Here is an 18,065-nt window from a genome sequence, read left to right as displayed (position 1 = left end):
AAAAGGACATTGAGCCATAGCATTGTCACATAAGATCTTTCTTGCACTCTTTTAAACAAAAATATCTACATGAACAAGACACAATCTCAAATAAATTGCAGTTATTTTCTCTTTTCTGGACATCATGTAGAATCCATTTAACGAAAAAGGTAAAATAAAATACTGAAAAGTTAGTTTGAAATATTCTAATGTTTAATGAAAGGGTGATGTAATGATCAGCAAGAGAGGGGTACAGTAAAATTACGAGGGAAAGGGGAAAGAGCTCGGTACCCAACACATGTCGGTCCGTTTCAACTGCAATACAATTCAATCCAGATGAACTGCTGCCATACCCTTGTGCACTTGCTTGTGTGTCAAGGATACAGGTGGAGGGCGCTGGGGAGGAGGCGCAAGGGTACTACAGAGATAAGTGTGCTGCTGTTGTCACATAGAAGTAAAGAAAAAGAAAAAACAATTCCTTCTAGTTTTAACTATATCCCTCTGATCATAGTTCAAAATGGAAGCACCCACCATGTGAGGAGCTAACTGCTGGGCCTGATCGTGACTTCCACTTTTCTTACATCAGGGGGGTGGATAGGTTTTTTTTTCTTCCTTTTTTCTGTTGGTTCTTAAACCCTCTTCAGAGTGCACTCATACCGCATAGAGTTCGTAGATCTTCTTGGCGCAATACGCCAGGGCAGCCAGTGCTATCGTATTATGGAGTCTCTTTCTGTGGACGTCATCTCTGCGTACCAATACCACGGGCGTCGAGGAGGTGAGTGTATGCAGGGGCAGCCGCGAGAGTTTTTGGCTGTCGTATTCCACCTGGTACTTGCAGCAGGGATCAAATTGCCATGAAATCCCATAAAGGGCAGAGCAGGCCACACTGAGGGCGCCAGCGGGCAACGCCACATAGCGCGAGTATTCAACAGGCAGTGAAAGTGGCGTCAGGAGGCAAGCAGCACCTGACAACACGGCCGTCTTGTGCAGGCAGTTGCCCACGGTAATCCAACGGGCCGTTTCATCTCCGATGCGGGTGGGCTCAATGACAATGTATTTATACTGGGCCTCCAGCGCCTGCTCCAGCTCGTACTCAAACTGGTCCTGCGCATTCTCCCCGTTGTAGATCTCGTGCACAATGTAGCAGTCTGTCGCCGCCATCACTCCCCTTTTCAAAAATAGAAAGAACAGCAGGGAACAGTGAGAGAAAGGATAACGAGTAGAATATCAAGACTTGACATATCTGAGGCTGGTTTGCCTACATTTTTACACCAACCTGCCCATTTGTCATGGACCCGTGAATAGTTTATGTCTAGAATGGTTTGCATTTCTGTTCCCACACATCCGCCAACATACTTCTTGTGTACCTGTTTGTTTACTCTTTATTTTAGGAGGGATGAAGTATCGAGTTAAATTTTTCCATCAAAACTCCCTCCATATTATTGAATTTGTAGTGGTGTGCATTTCGCACATGTTGAACCAGTCTTCCATCGTAATTTCGATGTTAAGTTCACTTTCCCATTTGGCCTTGATATACATAGTAGAGGGAGCTGTTCAGTCTCTTAGCTTTTTGTATAGCACTGAGAATACTTTGAATCCTGTTCCATTACGTCAAGTACTCCATTTATGATTTTTGAAGTTTGTATTTCCTTTATAAAATAATCCCTCAACTATAGATATCTAAAAAAATTTCAATTATTTCAAATGTGTACACTTGGGTTGCGTAAGTAATTTTGCTCCATATTGTTTTACATCAATTGATGAAATGTCACAATCACCAAATGGTCATCACGTTTTCGGAGTTTAGCTAAGTGCTGTCAACAAAATACTCTCTCCAACAGACAAAAATCTCCGTTTGAAATATGGACTGACATAAAACGTAGCATTTGTGGATCTGTAACCAACAACTTTTATTTTAATTTTTTTTTTTATACAAATAAATTGTTTACGTTTAGCTGATTAATCGACTACTATTTTCTGAAAACTGATTTCCGGTGGTTTGTAAAATATCTTTAAATATGACAAACGTGAGTGGATCAGTGACCCCACTCTGAGGCCTTCCAGTACATGTTGACAAGATGGCAAACAAACCCTAACGAGATAGACACCAAGCTTATTCGACTTTTTTAAAGACAGCTGAGCATTGGCTAAAGGAGTATTGAGGAGGATCACAGTGGGGCATAATGTAGCTGAGCGTCGGTTAGATAACGACAACACATTAGCTAGTTTTAGCTGACTCGCTCGCATGGTAAAAAGTTGGAGGACTGGTCAGCTAAGTTGAGGACCGTTTTACTTTTGAAACAGGTCGACAAGCAGCAGACAATACTGTTAACTCAGCCAGAATTGTGTAGCATGTGAGCTGTGGCATATCACACCAGCGTTCGCCACATCGAACGGTTAAACGCAAATTTACCCACGGTGATAGGCTGGTGTGAAATAACCAAAACATCACATGAGCTGTTAGTTTATTTCCTTGCTAACGTTAGCTAGCTAGTTGTGCACGTTAGCCTGCTAACGTTAGCTAACCCTGGGATAAAATCCCGACTTGTCGTGTTGGCATTTCACTCCAAGTCTCAAACGATATGCATGTTCGGGGTCTGGTGAATGGCGACATCGACAAAATTATGTATCGTATTAAAACATTTTCGTTTAATAACTAAGATGTTTAGTAACTGACCTCTCCCTGCTTACTGGGACACCGCGCCTCCTTCCCAGCGACGCCATGTTGGAGATACAACCGTGATTGCAGTTGACGTATGAGAGCACCAAGCCTTCTGGGTAATGTAGTGTGTCAAGGCAGTCGTCGCATCACTTCGACTTGAATGAGGACTACTATTCCCATAAAGCTATAAAGAAAGAGTACCTGCCTTTACGTATTTTATAATAGCGCATAGAAGTTTGAGAGGTCAGACCATATTCTAAATGAAGCTAACACAAATAAACGGAGGTATGTTTGTTCATCATTTATCAAGTAACTATATTAAAACTGAACAGCAAATACAAATACAGCAGCTATTTATATTTTTTTAATTGTGCAAGTGGATTGCATGCATTAGTTACAACCAAAGTATGTAGTGTCCCTCCCAACCGCAGCCGTCTCATGATAGGATTTGTGTTTGTAGATTCTTGTTACTCACCCATATTGTGCTCTGTCTCTGTGTCACCGTGCGCAAGTATGGGCTCCCTGTCCGCGTGCTGTAACCCGAAGCGCTTTTGATGTAACGACTTTAAAAGCTACGTTCAAGAATGTGAGATCAGCTGAACCTAAATGCTGCGACTGTGACTCCAATTGTAACAGCTTCAAATTCAAGCTGGCTAAATGATGCAGGTATGACGAATCAATACAAATCAAATCAAATAAAAAAATATCGGATGGTTGATGTTATGGTTACTTGACCTGCCATGTCGCCTCAGAACCCCCATTTAATACCACCAAGAGTCATTTTAACTGATGTGGGCTATTTGGAGACACATAACTATTTGTTGGTCGGTAAATGATTAATTAATTAATGCGTTCATTATTAATCTTTTATGGATATTTCGTCTTAAGCCTTTAATTAGGCTACATTCTAGAAAACTGTCAAGTATTGAAGGTTGGTACAGTATGTTCGGTTAGATTCTTAGGTTTGTTTACTTGCTCCAGGATCAGGTAGTTCCTGATTGAAATTAGAAAACGGTTAGAGTCGGATACATTTTATTCAGGCAAAGCTTTTTATTTAACACTGTTGGATATATTTTATCATATATATAAAAAAAAGGGCAAATACCAGTTTAAAGGATATTCCTCAAAGTTAGATATCAAGTTGGCACTGATATCAATGCACAGCCCTATTCCTTTATTAATTAAGTTTGTGTTGGCCCAAAACTTTTAGAACATTAACTCCCCCTGAGGTCCCTAAAACCCCCAGATTCCCAGAAATACGACAGAGTACATGACCGCAGTGTCCTCACTGGTAGCCATGGCCCTGGCTTACATGAGACGCTCTATGATGAGAGTCCCAAAGAAGCTGGGTATCTCAGCTGGGTTTGTGGGTGAACTGTTGCGCGGAAAAACAAGAGACAAGCAAGCAGATATCTTTCCAACTCACCCATTTGAGGGGCGCTCGCCCCTATATTGTCAACAATACACAATGTGACACAGAGTTCAGGTAATTCTTCATAGTGTCACTAGATGGCGCCAAAAGCAAAATTACAATTTTTTTTTTATTAAGAGCACGATATATGCTTACAGTTACCACGATATACATTACATAGTTTAAAGCAGGGGTCTTCAAAGTTTTTTTTAAGCCAAGGACCCATTAACTGAAAGAGAGATGGAGCAGGGACCCCCTACTACATATATTGTATAAAATTAAGTTGCGTATTAAACTGAGCCTACAATAACGTAAGGCGGCCTAAAGCCTTTACATATAGGCCTACCCTTTTTTGTTTTGCATAGAATACCAAGCTATTAAAATAAGTATTGTTTTATTATTTAATAAATCAGGTTTTATGTTAAACATACATGTAGCACAGTGAATCCTCAGGATGAACTGTATCTGTGGATAGTAAGCATATCATCAGTGGTTGTTTTTTCACAAATAGGTTGATTTATATTTGCTAATATGTTGGATTCATGTGAAGACATTTAAATAAAAAAAATTAAAAAAAAGAAATTCAAACAATTTACAATAATAATAAATAATTTGGAGCCCCCCCTGCCCCAGTAACTGTGAGGACCCCCTAAGGGTCCAGGACACCCTGTTGAAGATCTCTGGTTTAAAGTTTAAGTAGCTTTCTAATTTACTGTACATGTGGTACTTATGTAATGTATTCATCAGATTAAACTTAAGTAAAGGTGTTTTGGGCTGGACATTAAAATATTTTCCAAACATTGAAACAAGCAGCAGTCCTAGTCCAGTCTTTGGTCATTCAAGGTTTAAAAACTACTGTACAGCCATGAGATTTAAATCCACCCATCCTATCCATCCTGGAAAAATATAATTGCTTTTATGCCACAATACTACTAAAAACCAGTTTGGCACTGTAATAACAAACCGCTCAGTTGGCTACACCCCTAATGAAAATCTATTTTGCAGTATCTAATCTTCTCTTTAAAGTTGGCTGTATGTGCATCTTTTCCTGTTTTGTTATAAATACATACTTTGACATTAACACTGTGATGAGTATGGTTTTATTTATTTATACAACAAGAATGGGGGGAGTAAAGCACAAAACACTATAACAGGAATTAGTACATTATGGTAGAGCCCCCTGTTCAAAACGGTTACATCAGACATTTGTTTCCTTTCAAGAAAACACACACACACACACACATATATATATAAACATTAACACAAAAAATAAAATACCTTGGTCTATCAATAGGTTTGTCATCAAAAGCAAAGTTTTACAAAGGGGAAGTGGTTTAAGCAGTTGATGTGTGTCCTGCTAGAGTGTGTTGAGGAACCTGAGGTATTTTTCTCCTCAACACATGAAGATTGTCAACAGCAGAAGCTCCTGAAGAGCCTAAAAAGGGAAACCACAGTAAACCTTACAGTAAAACATTTCTTCCATGATGACCTTTATCATTTTAATATCAGCTGGTGAAAGAAGCCTTGTGAGTACGAACAAAAAGGATCAAATGACAAGAAAAAAAACAAGTGAGTAAGCCTCGGCGATCCAGTGTCATTATTGTGATGGTGGACACAATACAATGTAAATGCCCTGAATATAACTGCTGTTTTTGAAATGCCGTTTTAAGCGGAGACATTTATCCATCTCCACGTGGAGAACCTTCAGACCCAATGTATTACGAGTGCCTGTAATATTTAACACATACAATGGAGACAATTACGAGTTTTGTCCCCAGAGTTTGACTCAGTTTGTGTTCTTTGGTTTACAAATCTCTGCACCTTTGACTAATCCATTTGTGACTCCAATAATTAACGGGTACATTTATGTTACTGGGAAGAGTGGATAGAGATAACACTGGAACCAAATTGAGAGTTTGGGAAAATAATGTCTTCAAAATGCAGATTCAATTTATTTTTAAATTACCCACCAATTTATGCCTATACCTCTTTGCAATTACCAAGAAAAAATAAACTCTTGAGTATCTTAATGTTTCAAAGATGTGTTTAGCATTCACAGCATAAAAATATAATACGAGTAGAGTGGACATTTAACTGTTTGCTGTGGTAATGTTATTAGTTCAAAAGAAAATGGTGCTCAGCACTGTGCATTGACCATAGGAATAGAATGAGTTAGCTCGCTACAACGGTCAGTCCGTTTGCAATGGCACATAAAAATGGCCGCCACTCCAACCATCCTGCTATGTTGATTTGAATGGGAATGTCTGTGCTATTCTCATTCTATTTTTATGAATCAGTTTACCAAAGTAGCATTTCAGCCCTAAAAACACTTTCTAAGAGAGGAGAGGAAAGCAAATACAAAGAAATAACAAAAAAGCCAAAGAATATTAAAAGGGGTTTGAAATATAAAAGTCATCAATGTTTGAGCATCAGTGAAGCCATTATGGCTTCTGCTCACAACCAGTGAGTCCAAAGGACAGGGAATTTGCAACATATAAGATTTGACTCGCATCTGTTCTCATTACAGGCCTAAGGCTGCATTCCCACCAAATCAGGCGTTGTGGTGATCAGCGCAGCGTTGTGCGACGGTATGGGAGTGTCACCTAAATGACCTATTTGTGTCTCCATTGTGTTCCCCACTCCATTGTGTTTAGTTTGTTTGCCAGTACGACACACTTGCCGTGATTGGCAGTGTGTCGTCGGGTTGCGTTTCTCCAAAAGTTTATTCTGTTTCAACTTTTCGCTGTAAGCTGCTGCGTTTTTTCCTGGCATCCTCTGCAGCCTAATCGCACTAGCCACATTCACATGAATGGGAGGACTGGCGTTTTCGCCCAAACGCCCGATTTGATGTGAATGCAGCCTAACCCTTGTTTCCAGTCCATAATGGGTGGATCCTGAAGGTTTCTGTATGAGGTAACAGGCTTCAGCTTTGGTTAGTTTATTTGCTCATGTTTTTACAGGTAGTGACCAGCAGATGCAGTTCCTGTTTCTGGCGAGTGTGTATCCCCACGTTACGGACCCGTAGACCCAACGTTCAGCTCATTGACGTCTTTGCCGTGAGATCAGTTGTCTCTGGAGGGACATGCCTGGAAGGTCATTTGTCGTATGTCAGCCTGTAACTCCAAAGCATGATGCCACACAGCATTTATCCCCTGGGAGTCTCTTTCTCCTCCTCTTCTCTGTCAGAGTCATGTAGGGTCATTGATAAATATGTTCAAAGTATTGAGGCTGAGGATTCTCTTTGACATATTTCTGAATGTACCAGCAGGTCAAGTGGGCTTTCAGATCCTCTTCCACCACAAAATCCATGGCTGCCTGCCATCACAGAAGCATAAAACCACATCACAACGGTTCTGACAGGCATTTTATATTTTTAATGTTATTATTATAATATTACAACATATTGGGCCTTTAAGAAATGAACAGAAAGATAAACTCTCTCTTCTCTTAAGATATTTTTGTTACTAAACATAATATACTGTGTGATCAGCAATATGGTTTCAGGGCTAGTAGGACAACTTCACATTCACTTATTCAATTTGTAGAAGAAATAACAGCAATAGAACAAAAAACAATATGCAATGGGGATATTCTTGGATCTTAAGAAGGCATTTGATACAGTAGACCACAATTTATTGATCATGAAATTATACAAATATGGAATTAGGGGGACTGCACTTTCTTGGTTAAATAGCTACTTATATAAATCGACAATATGTTGAACTGCAAAACCATAAATCAAAGTTAAAGAAAATCACCTGTGGGGTCCCCCAGGGGTCAGTGTTGGGACCATTGTTGTATGGGAGGGGTCAAAAAAATTGAAAACCATTTTATTTGCTGATGACACTAATTTAATCTGTTCTGGGGAAAATTTGGAACAACTCTTGGATACAGTGGAAAATGCATGTTTGATGCAAATAAACACTGAACTTAAATAAAACAAAATTTATAATTTTTGGTAATCGTGCAATAACTTTACACAAAAAAACGTATGATAAATGACATTGAAATAGAAAAAGAACTTAAATTTCTGAGAGTAATAATCAATGAAAAATTACGTTGGAAGCCACATATACACTATAATAAGGCTCAAATATCCAAATCAATTGCTATACTGTATAAAACCAATTACCTATTAAATCAATGCCCATTGTATACATTGTATTGTTCCTTCATACTGCCATATATTACTTACTGTTTGGAAGTGTGGGGAAACACTTACAAAATGAACATTGAACCTATTTTTATTCATCAAAAGAGAGCCTTAAGAATTGTAAATAAAACCACTTATAGAGCACCAACTAATCCACTTTGTTATCAAATTAAAAGCACTAAAATTCAGAGATATTGTTGACTTTAAAACTGCACAAATTATGTACAAAGTAAATAATCAACAGCTATCGAACACTATCCAAGGGTTGTTTCAAATGAGAGAGAGCAAGCATAACTAAGAGGAACGTTTGTATTTCAAAAGAAACTTATAAGAACAAATGCTAAATATCACTGCATCACAACAATGAGTTAATGTATGGAACAGCTGCAGTGAAGAGATGAAATCATGTACAACAATGAGCAATTTTAAGAGACTATTTAAAATGAATATATTGAATGGATAAGAAAAGGTCTCGAGGTGATAGTATTGTGATAGTATTGTATACTGACTGTATGGTTCCTGGACCTATATGCTAAGTCTAGTATGGATGTGTTGTTATTTTATTTACTATAGATAAACGGAAAGGAAGAAGATAGATGGAAAAGAAAGAAGAAAAAAAATGTAAATGTGTGTGTATGCATGCATGTATGTATGCATCTGTGTATGCATGGGTATATGTGAGCTGTAGGTAGGTAGTTATACGGTCTATGTGTATGTAAAGAAGAATTGTGTTGAATTGTTTTGTATTTAACTAAAAGATAAAAATAGAGAAAGGGGGTAGGACTAGAAAAGTTAGCTTATGAACTTCTTCCTTCTCCTTTTTGAACATGGGAATTTCTTATTTGAATTACTTATAATAACTTTGGTAGATTGTGCTGAGAAGTACATGTCCTTATTTATCTGTCATTTTAATTTTATATATATAGTTTTTTTTTTTTGTTTTTTTTTACATGTTTAAAATGAACTACTACTACAATGATGATAGATGAAAATAATGAGTTTCTTTATGAGTTTTACCTTGGCCAGGTGCTTGGCTATTCCTCTACCTCTGTAAGCATCTGGAACTTCAGTGTGTTGCAAGTCAACTGTCTTCTTCCCGACATATTCATACAGCAGAACTGCACGATCATGAGAGCCTGAGGGCAGACAGAGGTCATAGTTCTTGATTGTGTTAATAAGTTGGTCTCAACCCAACCCAGTTTCATACAGCTTGCAAAAGGCAACAGCAACGCCACCTTGCTGGGGTATACTGATAATACTTAAAATGCAATTGTCAATCTTTAGGGGCAAAGCCGATTCACAAAAATTGAGCGTAAGCCCACAGGCTAAGTTATTGATCAAGTTGCAGGAGCAGCTTGAAATCTATACATAATACTGCAACTTGGCTGCACAATAAGACAAGGCATGAGTAATTTCCTTTAGTAAGCTTTCAATAAACTCTAAACAAGAGGGTATGATAACATGTGGTGCCAAAGTTAATAGACTATAACTTTAATAGAAAAGAACACATCGCCTAGCAGGTTCAGACAATGCTTGTGGAAAAGGATAATGTAGCTGGTAGGAGAGAGACAGAAATGTGATAAAGATCTTCACCTATTTGCTGTGAATACATATCAGTATCATATTTCCATGAAAACATTCAATGAAACTAACCTGGACATATACACACACTTCAAAACACCCGTTTAGTTTGTCATAAACTAAAGAAAACAGCTTCAAACTTAACAAACATATATAAATCACTGTGTAAATAAAATTGGTTTGAAATAAAAGTTATAAAAAGAAGTGCCACAACCCATATATGGGTCTGATTAAAAAAATTTAGTGTGTCTATCCAGGGAATTTCATTTGTGTTGGTGTTTTAAGCATACAGGTTGGATAACTAAGTTGTTATACGGTAAGGTCACTAAAAATAATGATTGATAGTTAGGAATGTCTATTAAATTGTCTTTTGTAAGTGGATGACATTGAAAGTTGCATATTTGCTTTCAGGAATGAAACCATGGGTGTATTAGAATGGAACGAAGAAAATGTTTCCGAAAAACAAGCTGGTAAAGTTAAAAGTCAAGGAAATCAGCAGCTTTGACCAAGAAGCACAGTCGTCTGTTTAGTTCTTGACACGGAGTAATAATGGAATAAAGACGTGACATTCCGACTATGTGAATTAAATAAAGCCTCCGTGTCTGAAATGGCAGCTGGAGTTATCCATAAGGACACGGCGACGACGTTGCCAGCAAGAAAACCTAGCTACACCAACCTCTGAGCTAACATTAGCCAGCTAGCATGCTAATGTTTACATGTTGAACTTACCATTTAGTCTTATAACAAACTGCCGACGCTTTTTATCGTGTTCCACCTGGATCTGAGAGTTGTTTGCGTCGAAGACATTCGCCGGTGCTGCCTGTGCCATAGTAGCTTGCTACAGTTGACGATGCTGCTATGTTACTCTTCAGCGTTGCTAACCAGAAATGGCTACATGAAAATAAATGATGAACGGTCAAAGCAGCACACAACACCTCATCCAACGAAATCAGCTGTGAGGTAATGTGACAGCCAGCCAATCAACGCCGGTTTTGTCAGGGAGGAGAGAACAGTGCAGATAGATGTAAAAATTAAGATAATTGCAATATTAGTAACCGTTACACATAGTTATAATAACACGTTATTCTGTATTTTGTTACAGAGAATTGTTGGAGTTGAGACCCCCCTAACTTTGAGACCGACCGCAAATGTTTCAAATGCAGCATTCAAGTCACCTGGGAAAATAGAAGGTGCGTGTAAAAGTGCAGTTTAATCATTGCAATTTTCCGAGTTAAAGCTAGTTTAATACCATACTTAACGTTGTCTCTTTTTAGTTAATTCGTCCAAAGGCGAGTTTTATGGGTTCAGATTTGGCAAAAGAAACATTTGGAGTGAACAATAATTACTAAATGTTCAGAGCACTTGAAGTACACCCAATGTTGATTTTAGTGTGCAGTTGAGGTTAATTTACTCCACAGCGCCGTGGAGGTAAGGTTATCTAGAACTGGAAGCTACAATGGGCCAACCTTACCTATGGTACTAAAAATAACATGCCATATTAACACTTTCTACATTTCTCTTTCATGATTTGAAAAATGAAAACAAAAGATATAGTGTGTGTAAAAGTGTGTATCAGATTTACGTGTTTAGTAACACTAGTTAACACTATAATCAGTTACAGCTACTTAGAATTGCCTCATGGCATAAGATTAAGCTATTTGATATAGTGTTTAACCTTTAGAAAAAAAGGTTAAACAATTTCTTACTCTCTCAAAATCATAAAATTGGCTGTAAAGTTGTCATTTTTTCTTTAGAGCCAGTTTTGTTCCCATGTGTGTCTGTAAATCTGATCAACTCATTTCTACCTTTCTCCAGATTGGAGGAATTTACTTCAAACCTTTTATATATATATATAGCCTACTGTATTTTCATTTTCCATCTCAGTGTACTGCTTTACACTTTTTTGCCTTGACCACACAACTGATTTACTAATGAGTTTAGGCACATTTGCTATAATCACATGGTAACTGATTTCTTGGTGTATAAAAAGTGCTTTTATTCAGACTAGTGATGTACAGTAGTTTTTGATAATTCAGGTCAGGCCAGAGCTCACAGATCCACAGTGACAGCTGTGTGTGTGTTCTCAGCAGAGGAAATGTAAAGTCAGCAGACAAATCCTTCTCTGTTGGACTTGGTTCATGTGTTTCTCTCCACTACTGTTGTGGATTGTACTCATATAAATTAAATACTGTGTTGTGATATAAACTTTGAGAGCCTTTGCAGTATTTCTAGACATTGTAGGCAGGTATGTCCACATCACTAAAATACAGTGAAGTAATCCTGTTAAGCTGTTGGCTTAATCCTGTAAAACTCTAATGGAGTTTGTCAACTCTGTATGGGATTGTGTGTGTGTGTGTGTGTGTGTGTGTGTGTGTGTGTGTGTGTGTGTGTGTGTGTGTGTGTGTGTGTGTGTGTGTGTGTGTGTGTGTGTGTGTGTGTGTGTGTGTTTCTTTGGGACACTATTGTAAAGACCTGTTTGTGATTTGTTCTCTCTGGTTTTTGCCAGATTGAGTGAGAGGGAGTGCACCTCTTTTGCAGATGGATAACAATATCAGCCAGAAGTTCTCACGTTTATCTTAATATTCTCATTCAGTGTTTTTTCATTATACTGCCGAAAATGATGTCTAAGGCACCAAGGTAAGTCAGAATTATCCAGTTTTCCTATATTTATCAGTGTATCATTGCTTTTAAGCTATTTTTGGATTGCGATGCTCATAACTTCTCTATAATAATAATAAACATGCATGCAGTATTCTCACCTGGCAGCTGAAATACTAAATACACAAGTAAGGAACATGGAGCATGTTCAATTCTTTATAGACAAAAGTTTGTAATATTTACCTGTTCTGTTTCTAAATGTGATCAGTTTATTGGCAGTGAATTCTCTCTTTCTTGATGTGAGAGAGATGGATGTGGTATAGATTAAAATGTTAACACTTAGCATTGTAGACTCTGGCTGACAAATTATGTAAATGTTTCCTGGCACCATCCTGCCAACTCTGGGCTCTAATTTATGACGTAAAAAGCCCCTCCATGTCCTCTGAAGTAATCACAGCTTTTCCATGTGTCATTTTGGCAAAATTAGAGAAAAAGACAACATGTTGACCTTCAGTAATGATTTTGCATTGCATTTTCTAAACAGTGCAGTAGGCTGATTCGGGAAAGAGCTTGTTGACTTGTCAGGTAGGCATAAGGAGCACAGAAATTATCAATAACTTTAATTATTTTATCTGAATCTTGAACTCCACTTGAAATAATTGTGTTGGATTATCCCTTTGAAACAACAACAATGATCACTGGCACAGATGCTTGTCAACTACATACTATTTCCAATAACTTGGGCCACATCCACAAGCTGTTAATTAGCTTACAAGTACACATAATACATACAGTAAAATGATCAGCACAGGAATGCTTTCTATAAATGTATACATTATTAAATATTGCCAAATAAAATGTAATGATAACACTGTGACCCCCCCACTAAAAGTTTCTGAAAGTGCAGGATGACAGGATGGTTTATGCTTAACTGTCTTAATCTCATCTATAACAGGTGGCCTGATACCATGGTCAACTCTAAGACCAACAAACCTGCACAGAAGACAGGGGGGAAGGTAAGTGCCAAACTCACTTCATAAATGCTGGTTTGCTAAGTGATGACCTTAAGTGTGTTCATCCTTTATTAGAAATGTCATGGGGATTAAAATGGGCCCTTTAAATTACGACTTACTTTACATTTTCATTTTTCATTAAATCTTCTAGAAAATGTATTTTCCCGCTGCAGACTGTTGCTCAGCTGCATTGGAAACATATTGATTTAGAGCACATTTGATCACAATAAACAAGATTTGAGATAGTTTATGATGTTTATAAAATGCAACAGCAGTATTGTTAAGATTGTTTTGAGTTATGAAATTGACACATCATTTACGGAATCATGTGGGGGTCCTTTAAATAAGATCCCCCAAATACCTTTGAGCGTCCAAACCCTGTAGCATACTCACTAACTTAACATAGACACAATTTTCTCAGACTGGGTGCATGTTTTTGCTAGACGTGCCTGCATTTGGTTTTATTTATGTAACCATTAATGGCCGAAGATGAAGTTAGTGCATTTACCACCTTCACAAGCTGCTAAGTCAGGACTCTTCAAGCCTCCTCTAATTGATTTTTCTGTCTTGTGGTCCGACCACAGATTGATTGCCCCTGCAGTTGGTGAGGCTGCATCTCTAGAGACTGGAATAAACTGCCTATGTCTGATGGCCTTCCATTGCTCAAGAGTGATTAAGTTCAAGTGTGTTTGTGTCCATGATCACAGTGTCGGTCAGATGGTACTTAAGCAAATTAAGAGCTCTTTTGAGGATTAAAAGGTTCTCTCCAGTGGTGATTGGATTGTATGTGTCAAAGAGTCCAGGTTGGGATGGTGTTGAGCAAAAGGTGCGATGTTTGATATATTTAATATTATCATCCTCAAAACTGAAAACCATACAAAACTTTATTCTTACAAATATGTATTTTTGTGACTTATTTTCTCAGACAATCTTTAGTCTCTACTCTTGCTCTTTTCTTTCTCCCAAAGGAACCAGCAGCATTAACTGTACCTGCATCTAGTAGAGGTAAACAGACTGGCAGCAGTACGTCTAAAACCAGCATTAGTGTTGGAAGGAGCAAAAGCCTCAGCAGCAGAGGTAGTGACTCAACTGCTAGCGGCAGTAAGGCTGGTGGCAGTTTAAAAAAAGGCAGCCTCAGCCACCAAGGCCACCAGGGTACCAGACAAGCATCTCGCCCGGCCAGACCAGCTTTCCGCCTCTGCAGCAGCCGCAGCTTCTCGTCCCTCCACACCTCCTCTCTCACTGCTGCTCCGTTCATGAGAAGCAGCCACTCTCTCAGCAGACTTGACCAAAGATCCACCGGAGGCGGTAATTGCATTCATGTTTTATTTATGTATGTCTATTTGTAAAGTATTATACAGAATAATTATCCAAATTAAGTTATATTACAGTTAAAAATCCTAGATATGGTTAAAAATCTAAATGTGGTGGCTCATTTGTATTATTTTATTTATTATATAAATAATATATTATTATTTAGGTTTTTTGTTGTTGTTCTTTGTTAATCACAATGTCACTAAAGAAGCTTCTGAAATTGCTTTATATACAGCTGTTGTTTCTTTACTTCTGTCTCTGAAATAGATTCAGACCGTGCAGTATCAAGTTCACAAGTAAAAAAAGGACAAACTGCAGAAAAGAAAGCCCTGAATTCTGGCCAGTTGTTCTCTGATGAGCAAATCAGGTTTGTTGTTATTTTTGAATAACTTTAGAGGATTTTAGTTGTTGCTGTTATTGTGCTATATTTCAAATGAAATATGATAATCAGTTTTGTTAATCTGTTGCATTAATGTTTCCATTATTAAAGGGATAACAAAGACCAGTGTCATGGCGATAAAGCTGAGAAAATGAAAACAAGCAGCTCCTCTGAGCCACTGGAGTCTTCCTCCTCTTTGGTTTCCACCACTTCATTTCGTCATCACTGCAACAAAGTAAAGAAACAGGTACTTTTACTTTTAATGTGTATTTATGATTACAAATGACTAAAGTAGGCTAACTGTTAACTGCTGCTGTCTATACCAATCAGCAAATTACTTACATATATTAATTGTTCTATATCTTCTTGCATATAGTCAATTGGAACTGACTCATGTAGCCCCTACATTTAAAGGTGGACACTGCAGTGATCTTAATAATCCCAAATCTTTGTTTTCCTGCTTATCAAAAATATTGCTGAGTTAAAAGCCAAATGAAGTCATAGCCAATAATGGCACTGCCTCGGCTGTTACCATAGTTTCAATAATAATCGTGATGTGAGTGTGACAGGCAGGAGTATATGATTGAAGGATATGTCCAGTCTGGTTTCTTGCTGGTTACTGAAGGCATGCCACATTTTGGGGCCTGTGCTGTTGACCATTTATTTAAATGATAGTGTCTATAGCACTTGATAATGAGGCTTTGTTGGTTTTTGTGTTTGCAATGTTTCTTACCATTTCATACGTTGGCAATTTGTGTATTTTGTCATGCCTCATTTACAAATTCATGAAATGATCAGGATTTTCAAAGAGTGAAATGAAGTCGAGGTCATTGGGGTATTGAAAGACAGGAACTGCACAATATCTGAACTCTAAAGAATCACACAATAAAATATCATAAACAAAGAATCGTGTTTAAAACATTAGCTAACCTTTAGTGAAACTCAGATGTTTAAGCTTTCTGTGTTTATCTTGTGTCACAGCTGGCTCATAGGCTGCAACGGACATGGGAAAGCAGAAGAGGTATAAGTGTAAAATAGGCATATATTTATAGAAACCATACTGAAAAAACAGAAACGTTGAAATCCGTAATCAGTCATCTATGTGTGTATGGGTGTGTGGAAATGTCTGTAACAAGCAAAACCAAAATGACAGCTGCGGTTAGGGAAGAGCTGGGCTCCGTAGGAAGGTGGTGATCTTTATAATGAGAACCACCCCAGGCCCAGGTGTGGCTCGTGACAGAGACCCAGAATAATTAATGATGTTCATCAATAAATTAATGGATCAAATTTGTTGATTATTCCTAGCCATTATTATGATACACAATATTTCTTTGGTATTGCAAATAAGATGCTTTGCTTCTTCTTCAGCCTGCCCTGCTCAACTTTAAGAAAGGATGGATGATGCGGAAGGATGCATCTGGTCAGGTGAACTGGTCAATTCACTTCTACTTAAAATTTGAGGAACAGTGGCATGATTACAGGTCTGACAAGCTAATAATCATGTGCACTGTCTGTCTTGTTCTGCTTAGTGGCAGAAACACTGGTTTGTCCTGACTGACCAAATCCTGAAGTTCTACAAAGATTCAATAGCTGAGGAGGTGCGCTGGTATTCTGCTATATTCTGCTCTGTTAAAAAGAAAAAAAGATAAATGTAACTTTACAGTTGAATAAGAAGCTCATATGTCTGTCAGTATGGAGATTGATCCTAACAAAATAATTAAATACTGTAGGTAAAAAACAAATCCTGACCCAGAGATATGACACGCTACTCAACATTAACTGTGAGTGAATGCTTCAATGGAGTTTCATGTCACAGATATTTGCCCTAAGCTGTCTTTGTTCCCTGATTTCAGGCAGCTGATGTGGACGGTGAGATAAACTTGTCCACATGTTTTGACATCAAAGACTACCCAGCTCAGAAGAACTGTGGTTTTCAAATTCATGTGAGTTCAATAACTTCTCAAAATGTACAGTCAAACAAATGAGTAATGCAAATAGTAGGATGAGTCTGATAACACACACACATATATATATATATATATATATATATATATATATAGATATAGATATATATACATATCAATTCAGTACAGTAAAGGCAGACATTTTTGTATTTTAAAAACAGTTCTGTAGATTTATTTCTCATTTTACCCACATATTCATGGATCAATAAATATTTAGAGCAATAAAATAAAAGAATCCAGCTGCTACACAGGCAGGTAGGCCAAATAGTATGTGCCAGAGGCTAACCAATCAGAATCAAGGATCTTTAAGCATCACTTTTGGTTGAAGCTGTCTGTTGGAGCTAGAAATGAAAAATGGACCAGCAGCCTGTTTGTGACTTTGGTGTGGCAGTAGCTCCGTCCGTAGGGAGTTGGGTTGGGAAACACAAGGTTGCTGGTTCAAGTCAATGTATTGACCAAAGTACGGAGTGTGGATTGCAGACTGTAGCTGGAGAGATGCCAGTTCAGATGCCAGTTGCCTGGATGCTCCTGGGCACTGCCAAGGTGCTCTTGAGCAAGGCAACGAATCCCCTCAATTGTCACAGCCCCTCACTCTGACATTTTTCCATTTGTGCATGTATAGGACCTGAGCATGTGTGTATTTCAGGCCTGTGTGTAATGTGTTCTGGGGTAATTACCCCACTGGGGATCAATAAAAAGTATGAATTATTATTAAAATTAATTATTTTGGCTTTTCTACTAGGAATTTCTCAGTCTGCAGACGCTGTTTAAGCAAGTGTGGACCTAGTATGGAGGAACTCTGTGGGCGTAAATTTTACAGGCTCTGTTGCTTTGCACTGGTACCAAGGTTGATTTTAGTTTGTTGTGTTATTTATGCTGTCAAACTTATTATGGTCTTAAATATCTAGAGTAGGAATCCACATAAACAAATCTCTCTGCCACTCTGGAATCATGTGGCTTTTTGGCTCCTCTGTGTTTGAGGTTTGATGCCCTCTTTTATGTACTCCCGGT

General features: G+C 38.0%; 2 protein-coding genes across 2 annotated transcripts; both read right to left on the bottom strand.

Annotated features, from left to right (window-relative positions):
- Positions 1-20: 20 nt before the first annotated feature.
- tmem11 (transmembrane protein 11) lies at positions 21-2,759 on the bottom strand. The gene is made up of 2 exons (XM_078269065.1): positions 2,657-2,759; positions 21-1,147 (listed from the first exon to the last, which is right to left on the bottom strand). The coding sequence occupies exons 1-2, from the start codon at positions 2,701-2,703 to the stop codon at positions 631-633; spliced, it is 564 nt and encodes a 187-aa protein (XP_078125191.1). The 5' UTR covers positions 2,704-2,759; the 3' UTR covers positions 21-630.
- A 3,221-nt stretch (positions 2,760-5,980) lies between these two features.
- On the bottom strand, positions 5,981-10,741 carry natd1 (protein NATD1). The gene is made up of 3 exons (XM_078269066.1): positions 10,516-10,741; positions 9,223-9,341; positions 5,981-7,367 (listed from the first exon to the last, which is right to left on the bottom strand). Exons 1-3 carry the CDS (start codon positions 10,613-10,615, stop codon positions 7,251-7,253), a joined length of 336 nt encoding a protein of 111 aa, XP_078125192.1. The 5' UTR covers positions 10,616-10,741; the 3' UTR covers positions 5,981-7,250.
- Between the last annotated feature and the right edge of the window lie 7,324 nt (positions 10,742-18,065).

Source organism: Sander vitreus, chromosome 15, assembly GCF_031162955.1.
Source record: "Sander vitreus isolate 19-12246 chromosome 15, sanVit1, whole genome shotgun sequence".
NCBI lineage: Eukaryota > Metazoa > Chordata > Actinopteri > Perciformes > Percidae > Sander > Sander vitreus.
The sequence above is the reverse complement of the archived record's forward strand: the minus strand, read 5'-3'. Positions and strand labels throughout refer to the sequence as shown.

Coding starts and splice junctions, on each gene's coding strand:
- tmem11 (XM_078269065.1), bottom strand. CDS start 2,703: ATGGCGTCGCTGGGAAGGAGGCGCGGTGTCCCAGTAAGCAGGGAGAG. Junction 1,148..2,656: donor GTCCCAGTAAGCAGGGAGAG/GTCAGTTACTAA, acceptor ATTTTTGAAAAG/GGGAGTGATGGCGGCGACAG.
- natd1 (XM_078269066.1), bottom strand. CDS start 10,615: ATGGCACAGGCAGCACCGGCGAATGTCTTCGACGCAAACAACTCTCAG. Junction 9,342..10,515: donor GTTTGTTATAAGACTAAATG/GTAAGTTCAACA, acceptor GTCTGCCCTCAG/GCTCTCATGATCGTGCAGTT. Junction 7,368..9,222: donor TAGCCAAGCACCTGGCCAAG/GTAAAACTCATA, acceptor CTGTGATGGCAG/GCAGCCATGGATTTTGTGGT.